This window comes from Entamoeba invadens (genome assembly GCF_000330505.1).
Source record: "Entamoeba invadens IP1 unplaced genomic scaffold scaff_1105074725199, whole genome shotgun sequence".
NCBI lineage: Eukaryota > Evosea > Mastigamoebida > Endamoebidae > Entamoeba > Entamoeba invadens.
Genome location: NW_004440113.1, coordinates 123800 through 136100, shown reverse-complemented (window position 1 = coordinate 136100; position 12301 = coordinate 123800). Strand labels below are relative to the sequence as shown.

General features: G+C 29.1%; 5 protein-coding genes across 5 annotated transcripts; 2 read left to right on the top strand and 3 right to left on the bottom strand.

The window, feature by feature from the left end:
* Positions 1–437: 437 nt before the first annotated feature.
* EIN_093730 (hypothetical protein) lies at positions 438–890 on the bottom strand (the record flags this gene model as incomplete). Its single annotated transcript, XM_004253939.1, has 2 exons — positions 438–608; positions 714–890. The coding sequence occupies 2 exons, from the start codon at positions 888–890 to the stop codon at positions 438–440; spliced, it is 348 nt and encodes a 115-aa protein (XP_004253987.1).
* A 3245-nt stretch (positions 891–4135) lies between these two features.
* Positions 4136–5065, top strand: EIN_093720 (hypothetical protein; the record flags this gene model as incomplete). Its single annotated transcript, XM_004253938.1, has 1 exon — positions 4136–5065. One exon carries the CDS (start codon positions 4136–4138, stop codon positions 5063–5065), a length of 930 nt encoding a protein of 309 aa, XP_004253986.1.
* Positions 5066–5446: 381 nt separating this feature from the next.
* On the bottom strand, positions 5447–6106 carry EIN_093710 (deoxyribose-phosphate aldolase, putative; the record flags this gene model as incomplete). The annotated part of the gene is made up of 1 exon (XM_004253937.1): positions 5447–6106. The coding sequence occupies one exon, from the start codon at positions 6104–6106 to the stop codon at positions 5447–5449; it is 660 nt and encodes a 219-aa protein (XP_004253985.1).
* Positions 6107–6882: 776 nt separating this feature from the next.
* EIN_093700 (cyclin-dependent kinase C-1, putative) lies at positions 6883–8202 on the top strand (the record flags this gene model as incomplete). Its single annotated transcript, XM_004253936.1, has 3 exons — positions 6883–7303; positions 7381–7876; positions 8109–8202. The coding sequence occupies 3 exons, from the start codon at positions 6883–6885 to the stop codon at positions 8200–8202; spliced, it is 1011 nt and encodes a 336-aa protein (XP_004253984.1).
* A 350-nt stretch (positions 8203–8552) lies between these two features.
* Positions 8553–9821, bottom strand: EIN_093690 (hypothetical protein; the record flags this gene model as incomplete). The annotated part of the gene is made up of 1 exon (XM_004253935.1): positions 8553–9821. One exon carries the CDS (start codon positions 9819–9821, stop codon positions 8553–8555), a length of 1269 nt encoding a protein of 422 aa, XP_004253983.1.
* Between the last annotated feature and the right edge of the window lie 2480 nt (positions 9822–12301).

The following is a 12301-nucleotide window of genomic DNA, read 5'->3' as shown; positions in this document are numbered from 1 at the left end:
CAAAGCAAATAAAGCTATCGATAAACACATTGAATAAAGAGAAATAAAAAACAAACAATAATAAGCAGTCGTGAAAAAAAGATTGTCGATGTTATAATAATTAAGGAAAATGCAGTTGTTACTTAAACGTGAGTAAATAATAAAAATATCAGTTTAATTGATCTGTTAAATATGTAAAAATCAGAGTTGATCTGTAAAAACTTAAAGTTTACGAGATGTCATAATTTGACAATTGTATTAAAAAGAAGTTTTTAAAACCATATTTTTATTATTTTAAACTTAAATAATATTATCAATGATTGAATAATAAAAATAAATTTCATTTTGAATTCCTTTTGAACTTGTGTACTTTAATTAATCTTACAGGTCAGCCCAACTTACATTGAAATTATCAGGAAATATTCAAAAAATAAATCAAACATAACACAAATTTTCAATCATTTTGAAGTGCCTTCGTTTTTATCAATGTTTAAGTTGCTTCTTCTTCCAGGAAAGGCAACGGGAACTACGCAAACCTGTTCGCCCAAAAACTCTCGTATTCTGAAGGCATACTCCCTACAGTAGAAAATTCTGACATCATAAGTACCCTCTTTTTCTTTTCCAATTGGCTTTTTTACGTAACCACACATGTGAAAGGCTGAGGTGTTGTTGTTAACGCAGGCAATTTTGAACGATTGGATGATTTCAACGACTCTTTTTGTGACCATACAAACAGACAACTCTCCCAACTTAGCAGCATCTATTGCACCATCTTGATCCTTGAGTTCTAAAATTTCCATTTTTCTTCGCTTTGTAGCCTTCTTGACTTCATCTTCAACATCATCCTTTTGAGACATAACACCAATGGGGTACTTCATACCAACAAGTCGAGAAACTACCGAAGAACCCATTGCTCTCTATCAGTCAATAACAATAAAAGAAAAGTAAACATGTTAACAAGACTCATAACGGCTTTGAACAATAATATTATTTCACTAATTTCTCTCATAATAAAAACAAACTTTTTGAACGCCAAATATGACGATGTCCAGTGGCTGAGACAAGTGGCTACTGTGTGGGCACAATAATAATAAAGCCACTTTATTTTCGAACAGCCACTTTCTAGCACCGTCTTTAATATGGCTAACACAGTTGTCTTGTATTAAAACCGCCCATTCTTGTGGGCATTATTTTCTTCTTAATTCCAGTTCTGATTAAAGACATCTTTCAAGCCACAACGTGTATATGTCTTCAGTAATAAAAGATTTGCGTTGATATGCAATTTCAACATCATCTCTGTCTATGTATCTGTCGATTTCATTTTTCATTGTCAACTTTGATAGTATGATCATTGGTTTAAGTGTGGTGTTGTTGGCAAATATTCCTGCAATCAGTGTTATGCGTTTTTGAGAGCGATCAACAGAGTAAGAGTTGGTGTAGTCATAGTTGTCGTCAACATAAAAGTTGCTCCTTTTTGAGTCCACAAATGGACAATAACCACTTTCGTCCATGTTGATAAGGAGGGAGGGTTTAACTCCATTCAAGTGGACACCTCTTTCGCCGGCATATTGTTTGTCATTGTTCAACAAATCAACAGCTCTAGTTTCATAGCTTCTTAACTCATTCTTACTCAGCTCTCTCTTTATCCATTGGTTTTGCAATCTTCTTAATTAAACCCTCCCTTCTCAAACTGTTTGCGATGGTTCTTTTTGATACTTTCTTCCCAACAACTCCTTCTGCAACATTTCCCATCTTTTTGGTGGTGATTGGTTTGGTGGTGTTTTGTCTTTCTCAAATTGTTTCCAACAACAACGGCATTCTCGATTGATTAATTTCTCGTTTTCTTCCAGACTTCCCTTAGACATCGTCATACAAGTTGTTGAGGCGGGCCGTCGAGGGTGAGACACCCAACACTTTGGCTTTCGTTTTAATTGAAACCTTTTCAAGCCATTTTTCACTTCTCAACAATTTCATTTGTTGTTGGAGTGTTAGACATTCCATGATTTCTGTTGCATGGGTTTCACAGAAATCCAAAAATCACAGCCACGACCCGATTTTGTACTGTGGCGCAACACGCTCAAATCCAATTTTTTTTGAAGCGGGTTTTCGCTGTGGTTTGGACATGATTATTGAGTTCTGAAACCAGCTGTATTTATCGTTTTTATTATAATTAATGGTTAATTTTATTAATAATTATAATTTGAAGTGTTTCGAAAAATTGTCTTTATTATTCCCCAACAATTTGACATCTAATCGCAATATATATTTATAAAATTTGGGTGATTTCCCGTTTCTTTATGTAACAATTGACTCTTTATTTTCTATTTTTCATGTTATCAAGAAAATTAATTTAAAAAACGATTGTGTGACCATAACTTTGATACTCATGATTGTGTATAGTTTGCTTCCAATACAAATGTCGTTTGTAATAAAGAGGAGTACTCATATTTAACAAAAATATAATTTTTCAATTTCATTTCTTATTTTACTCAAAAAATGAAAGGGGGTGAAAAAAAGCACTTTCATTTTCTTTTTTTGATAAACAACAATGATTATGTATAATGTAATATCTATAATGTTCAATAAACAGCTCTTAATGTTATAAAATTGACAACTAATTGTAATACTGTCAATTATCGTTTTTATGATTATCCTTGTTTGTGTTCTATTTTTCGAACATGGTGAAAAAAAGCACTTTCATTTTTTCAGAAACTATATTAACTATACTGAACTATACTTGTTTTTCGAATTACAAAAAAACAATTTTCGATTCAAAATTGAGAATGTTATACATTTTATATAATCAACACACAAAAATGTTGAGAATGAGAAGAAAACAATTCGTTTTAAAAATACACTCCTTTGTTAAAAATAGTTTTATTTGCTCAAAAACATATTTTCAATATTATTTCAATGATGCGAAGAAATTTGTAACTTTTCTTGAAATACAAAAAACCGGACCTTTATTCAATCAACAACCATTTTTACTCAACAACCTTTTTTACCATGACTATAGAAAGGAAATACATAATTCTAAGTGATTATAAAATAGTATCTTGATCGTTAATCCAAGTATCTGTTATGTATTAACACAATTTGTATATTTTATAATACAATTTACTATTCATTTTTTGTTTTTGTTTCATATTGAATGACAATCATTCGAAAAAAAATATACCTTTGATAAAAATAACTTGATTTTTATTTTTAACAACAACAAAAAGCTGTTTTCGAGCGAATTTGTCCACTTTTTTTTAATAAATTTAAGAAAGATATAACAAATATTAGTAATGGTTTTAGCAATTCAATTGGATTTATTTGTAACCAAAAAAAAGAGAAAACAAAATGCGAAAAGATGATAAATATAAATAGCTATTAATTACTTTTCATTCAAATAATTTAGATAAAGGGGTTAAAATTTTATAACTATTTCTTGTTCGATATATTTGCGAAATAAGCAATAGTAATTATGATATTAAATATTAATAATAAACTATTAGATGAAAATGTAATTATGAAGTGGAGTTCGAGGTACTAAAAGAATGAAAAATACAATTGGATCTCTTCACCATCGATGATACTCAAACAACAAAAATGTCTTTTCATTAAAGCTGAATAGACAATAAAACAATAAAACCCAACTATTTATATATTTTTAAAGTGATATTTTAATAAAATAAATTGTTATTTATAGGTATTTAAAAGAAGAAAAAAGAAACCATGCCTTCAAGATTAATGACAATTGAGTTATTCATTTTTGCTCAAAATGCCTGAGTAAAATCGAATATTTTAAACTTTACAGTATCCACTTTAAAAGAAACCTGCCCATTTTTTCAATAAAAGGAATACAATAGTCAGTACTTTTTATCAATATAATATAATGGATACCACTCACTCAATCAACATGACACTTCCAGTCTCTGCAGTTCCAACTGTAGCAACTAAAACCCCAATTTCCGACACAATTGAACAGAAGCCAAAGAAGTCTTTTAAACTTAAAAGTCACTTAAAGAACCTTCATATCTTTGAAACCTTATTAAGTCCATTTAAAAACACTTTCTTGTTTGCAAAAAGTGCACTTTTTTCGTTGTATAAGAAACCTTTACAAACATTATTTATTATACTTACTCATCCATTAGTATTATCTATATTATTCATGGTATTTGGTGGACTCTTAAATGGTGTTACTATTACATACGCCCAAGAATTTCAAAGGCAATTCCAGAGACAACACCCTGAGATCATTTTACACAAATTTGTGTTAGACGACTATCTCTTTGATCTATTTGGTTATATCGATTTATGCGACTTCGCCAACAAGTACATTGGATTCTTCATTGTGTTGTTTGCAATTCGATTCATACTTACTCGGGGAAGACTTGTTGTTCTGAGAAGATACTTCTTCTTAATGGGAATCAACTTCCTAATTAGAAGTGTCTGTTTGTACTTCACATTATTGAATGATCCAGCTCATAGAGACTCCAGTGTTAATACAAATCCTCTGTTTGAAAGTGTATTGATATCTGCTGGGACACATGTGAGTACTGTTGATAAATTATTTTCTGGTCACACAAGTTCATTAACACTTGCTGGACTCTTCATGGTTTCGTACAGTGATAAATATCCACTTTTTGATAACAAGAAAACTTCAAAACTGTTTTATTTTGGTTTCAATGTTGCTATTTGTGTGTATGTAGCTTGTGGGTGGTGTATTTTTGCAATTGCACGGATGCATTACTCGGTCGATATTTTTATTGGACTTCTGTTTGCATTCTTCATATTTGCGTTATATCACAATTACATCAAACTTGCACAGACAAGAAACAACTCCTTTAATAAATTCTTGATCTGGTTCGAACAAGATGCCGATGACATTCCAATCATTCAGTTTGTTGAAAATCAAGAGCCAACAGTATTCGGAAGTGAAAATTTTAAAGAAGTGATAATCGAAATGCAAGAAGTCAAAAGTGAATCCTTCAAAGTTTTTCAAAACAAAGGTGATGATGAGAAAGAAAATAAAATCAAAGAAATTCAAAAACAAAACACAATTACTTTAGACAATACTAATGTTTCAAACAATATCTAAGACATTATCAAACAGTCCGATAAAGGTCAGTTGCTTCTATTCGCATGTTAACAAAGAGTGTGTTACTCTTCTATTAATTTATAGTTAATTTATTATTAGTTAATAGTATATGAGAAACTTGTAATCATAAACAGAGGTTTTCAAAATCACAATCCTAATTATTCACGTCACCATTTTATAACCAAAATGTTCATTTTCTCTATAAATTCGTACGTTATAATACCACATTTTCGGCAATAATTATTTTGGAAACCTCTGATCATAAATGTTATTTAGTAAAAATAAACTATTATTTAGTAAAATTAATAGATTACTTTTTATTATTATAATTATTGGATAATTAAAACTATATTAAACTAAACATATGTAAACTCGTGAAACTTAGTGCATTCCATCCAAAATGGCAATACCAGCAGAAGCCCCGATTCTATCAGCACCAGCTTTAATCATTGCCATCGCGTCGTCGTAAGTTCTAATTCCACCAGCAGCTTTAACCTTTGCCTGATCGCCAACAGTCTTTCTCATCAATGCGACGTCTTCCACCTTCGCGCCGTGGGTTCCAAACCCAGTCGATGTCTTGACAAAGGCGGCTTTAGCGGCAACAACTCTTTTACAAACTTCGACCTTCTCTTCGTCGGTGAGGTAACAACACTCAATAATGACTTTGGTAGCGGCTTTGGTTCCAGCAGCTTCTACAACAGCTCGAATATCCTTTTCGACTAAATCATATTTCTGGCTCTTGACTAATCCAATGTTAATGACCATGTCAACTTCTTCAGCTCCTTCGGCAACAGCTTGTTTTGTCTCAAAAGCTTTCACTTCGGTTGGGGTCGACCCCAATGGGAATCCAATGACAGTGCACACCATCACACCACTGTTGTTTAACAACTCGTGGCAGAGAGAGACCCATGATGGATTCACACATACAGAAGCAAATTGGTGCTCTTTAGCTTCAGCACATAATTTTCTGATTTGTGGCTCAGTCGCTTCGGCCTTCAAAAGAGTGTGGTCTATGTATTTCGCTAATGTCTTGCGGTCCATCTGCTTTTCGAGATGAATTGTCTTGTCTCTCTTTTAATAACTTCAAATAATTGTTTTTACCATTCTTAATAGTTCTTTTTTTTTTAATATTTATACCAATTCTTTTAATTTATTTAACTAACAAATTATAGTTTTTCAAAGATAAAAATAAATGTTAAAATATTGTTTCATGATATGGTTTAAATATAGTTAATTGTATAGTTTGTTTAATTAAAAAAAAATGAATAAACTATATTTTGTAATAAAAATTGTTATATTTATAATAATTGTCTTTTGATTTGGTTCGACAATTTCTTTTTTGTTCGGAACTTTTGGGATGGAAGTAGAAGAATAATCTTATCTAAAAATTAAGAATTTGGTAAAAACTCGAAATACTGAATTATAAGTTTTTTCATCAAAAAATTATTATAACAATTGATTTGTTTAATTATTAATAAAAACTAATTATTTTTGAAAAATAGGTTTTACTAGTTTATTATTATAGTTAAATTGTTAAATATTAAAATGGAATAAAAATAGATAGACTGTTATTTAACAGAAGAATAGAGACTCTTATTCAATATTTCATTATGATAAAATGATAAGTATGACATTGAGACTGCTCTTCACTAGATTTTTAGCGATGAGTGTTCAATAAAATTAAATCACGAATTCATCCAAGTCATCATTCAAAATGGCATTTGAAAAAATTTCCACAATGAATCAACCCTAAAAAAACTGATTTTTTTCCTCAAAAAAATCCAACCCATAAAACCCAAAACAAAATTTACAAATAGATGATACGTGTTGTGAACAAATATCAAATCCACCAAGAGCTGGGTCGTGGTACATACTCAGTGGTGTACTACAGCACAACAATTCCAACAGGCACACCAGTTGCTCTGAAAGAAATGAAGGAATTTGAAAACTCGAATGGCTTCCCACAAACAACTGCGCGAGAAATCCGGTTTCTCCAACAGCTTAACCACCCAAATGTTATCAAATTACTCGACGTTGTAACGTCTGAAAAGTACATTGATGGCACTGGCGCTCTTTTTCTTGTCTTTGAGTATATGCCACATGACCTTCAAAGTCTTTTATATTCGCCCGTAGTTTCGACAACAATATCTTTTGCACAGATCAAGGGGTATCTCTTCCAGTTTTTAGTCGGGATTAATTATCTCCATAAGACTGGGATTGTTCATAGAGATTTGAAGCGTTTGTCTTACATTTCTACACCAGAGAGAATAGGTACCAGTAATTATAAATAAATTAAAAACAAACTAAAAAGAAAGCTAGTAATTTACTGATCAATAACAAAGGATACTTGAAGATAGCAGATTTCGGACTTGCGCGACGGGCAAGTAAAAGTGAGTGTAACAACAACGTGATAACGTTGAATTATAGACCACCAGAATTGATATTAGGAAATGGGTTCTATGGAACTGAAATAGATATGTGGAGTGTTGGGTGTATCATATTCGAGTGTTTGTTTAAGCGACCCCCATTCACTGGAAGTTCCGAGTTGGAAATATTAACAATGATCTATGGAGTCTGTGGTTCACCGGATGAAAGTGACGCAAGACAATTTAGAAGGTGGGAGGAGTATAGACCAAACAAACCCTTTCCTTGTAGATTAGTTGAGTTTTTGGAAAGATGGAAATGCTCGATGGACCAAGAGGAAATGTTGTCGAAATTGATTACAGTGGACAGAAAAGCAAGAGCTACCGCAGAACAAGTGCTTGGTATGAACTTTTTTAAGTCTGAACCAACTCCCTTGTTGCCTTGGCAGTTTGTTGTTTTTGTTATAAGAAATTATAAAGAAGTAATAATAGTTTACTATAACAATTACCAGTAATTTTAACGGAATTCATTCTATTTTTATAAATAAAAAGAGTTGTTCTTATACAAAGTGGATTCCGATAAAAATTCAATTGAAAATGTGGTATAAATAAGATGAATATTTGAAGATGGGTTTAATAGATTAAATGGGATTTAGAATTTATAAGTGACTCACAAATAGAATGGTGGAATACAATAGTACATTGGAAGTACACCAAGTCAACATGTCACCAACAACTCCCATCAAATCACCACCAATTATAACTTTTGTATGATCGTTTGTGGGTTCTTTTCAATTTTCCGATTTCTTAAAATAATATGACAGTCACCCGATTTCAGAGTTTCTCTTAGTTTTGTTGCTTTTCTTCATTAACTAAAGAATGAACGGAATTGGTTAAAGGAATTACGCATCAATCAAAACATTTAGTTGTTTTGACGCATTCCATGATGGTTCTTGGTTACGAGACACGTTTCATTATCCATATTCCAAAAATTTGAATTTTAAAAGATGTATATATCACTTTAAGACGCATCATGTAATTTATTTGTATTTTTAATTCTATTTTTAGAACAAAAAGGTATGTTTTAAACAATTTGGTAACAAATCAGTCTTAATAAACATAAATTACTTTTTAAACACAGTGGATTCTGGTATCGAAATTGGTGGATATTTATAAGGTACATACTTTTCATAATTAGTGGAATGGTAAAGTTGGACATCAATCAAATTCGAACACGAATTAAAGGTTCTTGGCTCGATATTTTTGAGTGTTTGTGGAATGTTGATTGTTCTCAAAGAACATGAAGAGTCAAAAGAATTTTTTTCAAGACGAATAATAGATGTTGGTAGGTCGACAGAAAATAAATTGTTGCATTTTTCAAAAGAACTCTGGCAAATTTTTTTCAATGTTGTTGTAAATTTTACTTTCTCGAGTGGAGTCTTGTAGAAACAATATTTTCTTATTGACTTAATTCCAAATGGGATTGTGTATTTCGTTGAACAGTCTTTAAGCAAAATGAATGGAAAATCATTCACAAATACGTTTTTGTGTGGTAGTTGAAATGAGACGAGTTTATTTGAAGAGTTGTAAACGAGACGAAGACCGCATTGAACACAATAATTTGAATTTTTTATTTTGATCTCTTTCATAGAGAAACAATTTTTGAAGCACTCGAGTCCAAATTCCTTGATTTTGTTGTGAATTGTTAAAAAAGACAAAGAAGTGCAGTCACTGAATGCCCCATACTTAATTGAAGTGACACTTTGTGGAATGTTAATCTTTTTCAGAGAAAAACAGTGATTGAAAGTCCACTCCTTTATCTCTTTAATTAACAATGGTAATGTTACTGAGGAAAGCATTCCACAATAGTCAAAACAGACACATCCAATTGAAAGAACAGTAGTTGGAAATTGAATTGTTTCAAGACATTTACACCCTTTAAAACAACCATATCCAACTTCTTCAAGTTTTGGTGGTAAAATTACATGCTTTAATGTAGATGAGCGACTGTAACATTCGCAAGCTAAATGGGTAACTTTTTCAGAATCAATTTGATCAAATTGTGTTATTTGTATTTTATCCAATTCGACTTTGTTACATTGAACACCAAATTCTTTATAATTAAGGTAGTTTCCATAAGAAGTCTTTGAAGATAAAATTGTTTTAAATATTCTTCGTTTCGTAAATATGGGGTCGTTTTCTGAATATAACACCAAAGTCTCAAGATTGGGAAATTCATCAATAGATTCCAATGTCAAGGGTATCGGATTAAAGTGGAATTTTTCTGTGTTCCCCCTAAACTTTTTGCAGACTATCTCAACATTTAAAAAGTCTCTGAAAGTGGAGAAGTATTTTGATACAATCATCAAATGAAATCCTGACAATGTTGACATAAATGAGAATTAAAAGTCAAATCATATAAAGATGAAAAGGAAAAGAGGACATAATATAACTCAAACTATTAATTTGTTAGAAATTGGATCATAATTAAAATTGACTTCAAATCAATGACTTGGTGTATGAACGATTTGAATTACTTAGTTTATCCATTTTAAGTATGTAGTTCAAATATATAATAATCAAAAAAATAATGAAGTTATTTCATATAAATACCATTTAATAATTATTTTCTATAATATTTGGAATTAAATATTTATCAATAATAATTTATAAAAATAAACCTTATGTTTGTTCAAACCGATATATAAATATTTATAAAAATCATTATTAACATAATTATATTTGACTGTTTAGATAGCAAAGACTGTCTTAACTTTTTTTAATTAAGCACAGGGTTAGACATTTATATAGTAAATTTTGTGGTTGTTGGCAAAAAAGTCCACTTTTTAACAAAAAATATTGTTTTTTGGTGTTTTCTTTGTTTTTACTCTAATAATGGCTTTTTTTCACTCAAAAAAAAGTTTTCAAAAAAATCAATTTAATTTGTTGTCCAAAAAGTTCATATTACAATTGACAAAAATTTTACATTTATATTACCTCAATTAACGGGATTTATAGTTTAAAAGAAAACTATACAATAATGGTTGATATTTTTATATCTTTTTGTTAATAAATGCGATTATTTAATTCAAATATTCGGGTAAAACATCGTAATTTTATTATTTTTTTATTATATTTTTTTTCAAATAATCAACTGTAGAATCAAAGCATCACAAGAGTTTTAAGACGGCTCTCAAAGATGAAATCTTGTTAAAAGACCAAATTAAAACGTTTTTATGTCGTATAAACCGTATCGGATTGATTATAATCATTTTCAAAACATGTTTATTTATTTAATTTTTATACTATTTAATTTTAAAAAATAAGTTATTATCTTTAATATAATTTGTAATAAGAAAAATATAGTTTTAATTAATACATTTTTAAAAATATAGTACAGTTTTGTAAAACATTACAAATAAATAGACTGTGCTCAATATTTTTGGTTAAACAATTCAAATTTTGTTTTATTTATTTTTTACAACAAAAATCATTTTATTTTTAAAACCACGTGTTTTTAACGCAAATTTTTAAATTTGGTTTTTTGCTGTTCCGATATATATTTTAACATTGATTGTTAACTTAAAGTCACAATAAATACGTGTTTGCCAAAGAAATTGGTAAATAAAAAATCATTTGCACGTTGAATGAGTTTTCAAATTTATTATTATTTTTCTGTTTTTATTTCAAATATGTTGTATAAATACAACAACAATAAACGGGAAAATCAGGCAAATATATATCATTTGAATAAATGTACCAAAGAAACTTGTTCGGGTTCAGAACTTGCACCTTTTTTACATTGATTGTTCATGATTTAAATACATTTATCCCAAATTGTGCATTATAAAGAACTAAAAAAACATGATAAAAATACAGAAATATCTAAAATTATTAATGCAAAATCATAACGTTAATTAAATAATAAAATGAACATTAAAAAATAAGTTATAAAAATATTAAACAATTTTAAATGTAGCAAAAATGGGTAATTTTGTCAATTTACACAACTATTATTTATTAAACAAATTTAAAAACATTGAAAAAATAAGAATTGTTAACGTTATATCGATCGGCAATATTAACATTTCCAAACATAAATATTCAAGAACAATTAATATAATTATATAATTATTAAAATAAACAATTCAAATTAATACATAATACCAAATAGTTAAAAATACAAACAAAAACGAATTGATAACATTAGAAATGGATTTTTTAAACATTAATGATTTGAATAAATATAATATTTTACATGCCAACATTTGATTTTAAATGGTTGTAACTTATAATATACAATTGATTATCATTGTTTAAACCATGTTAATTGTATGATGGTAAATAACAATTCAATACGCCATGTATAAAAAGGTTTTTATTAAAAACCAGTAATGTATAAATAAAAATGTAATTATTAAAAATGTTGATATTTTAACTACGTTTTATTTAAATAAATACAATTTGTTATTTTAAAAATAAAAATTGTTCGGGTTCAAATGTTTTTGATTAAATAAAAAAAATTGTTAAAAAATTTGGGTTATGTCTTGTATATTCTAGTTCATTTTTTTTTTCTAGTTTGGTTTGTAAATTTATATAAAAAATAAAGTAGCTTGATTTTGGCATCCAATTACCAAGATCCTTAAACATGTTTGATCTCATATTCGAGAAGTTGTGTTGCCTACTTTTTTGATTAACCAAATTCACAATTAACACCTGAAAAACACTTCCTATTTAAAGTGTGTTCCAAATACTCTTTTAATATTTCGGGAATTGACTACTTATTTTTTAATATTAAAAAAATATTAAAACAAACTATATTATTAAATCATCATAAAAATAATCAATTATTTACCAAGTGCAAAAAAATTAA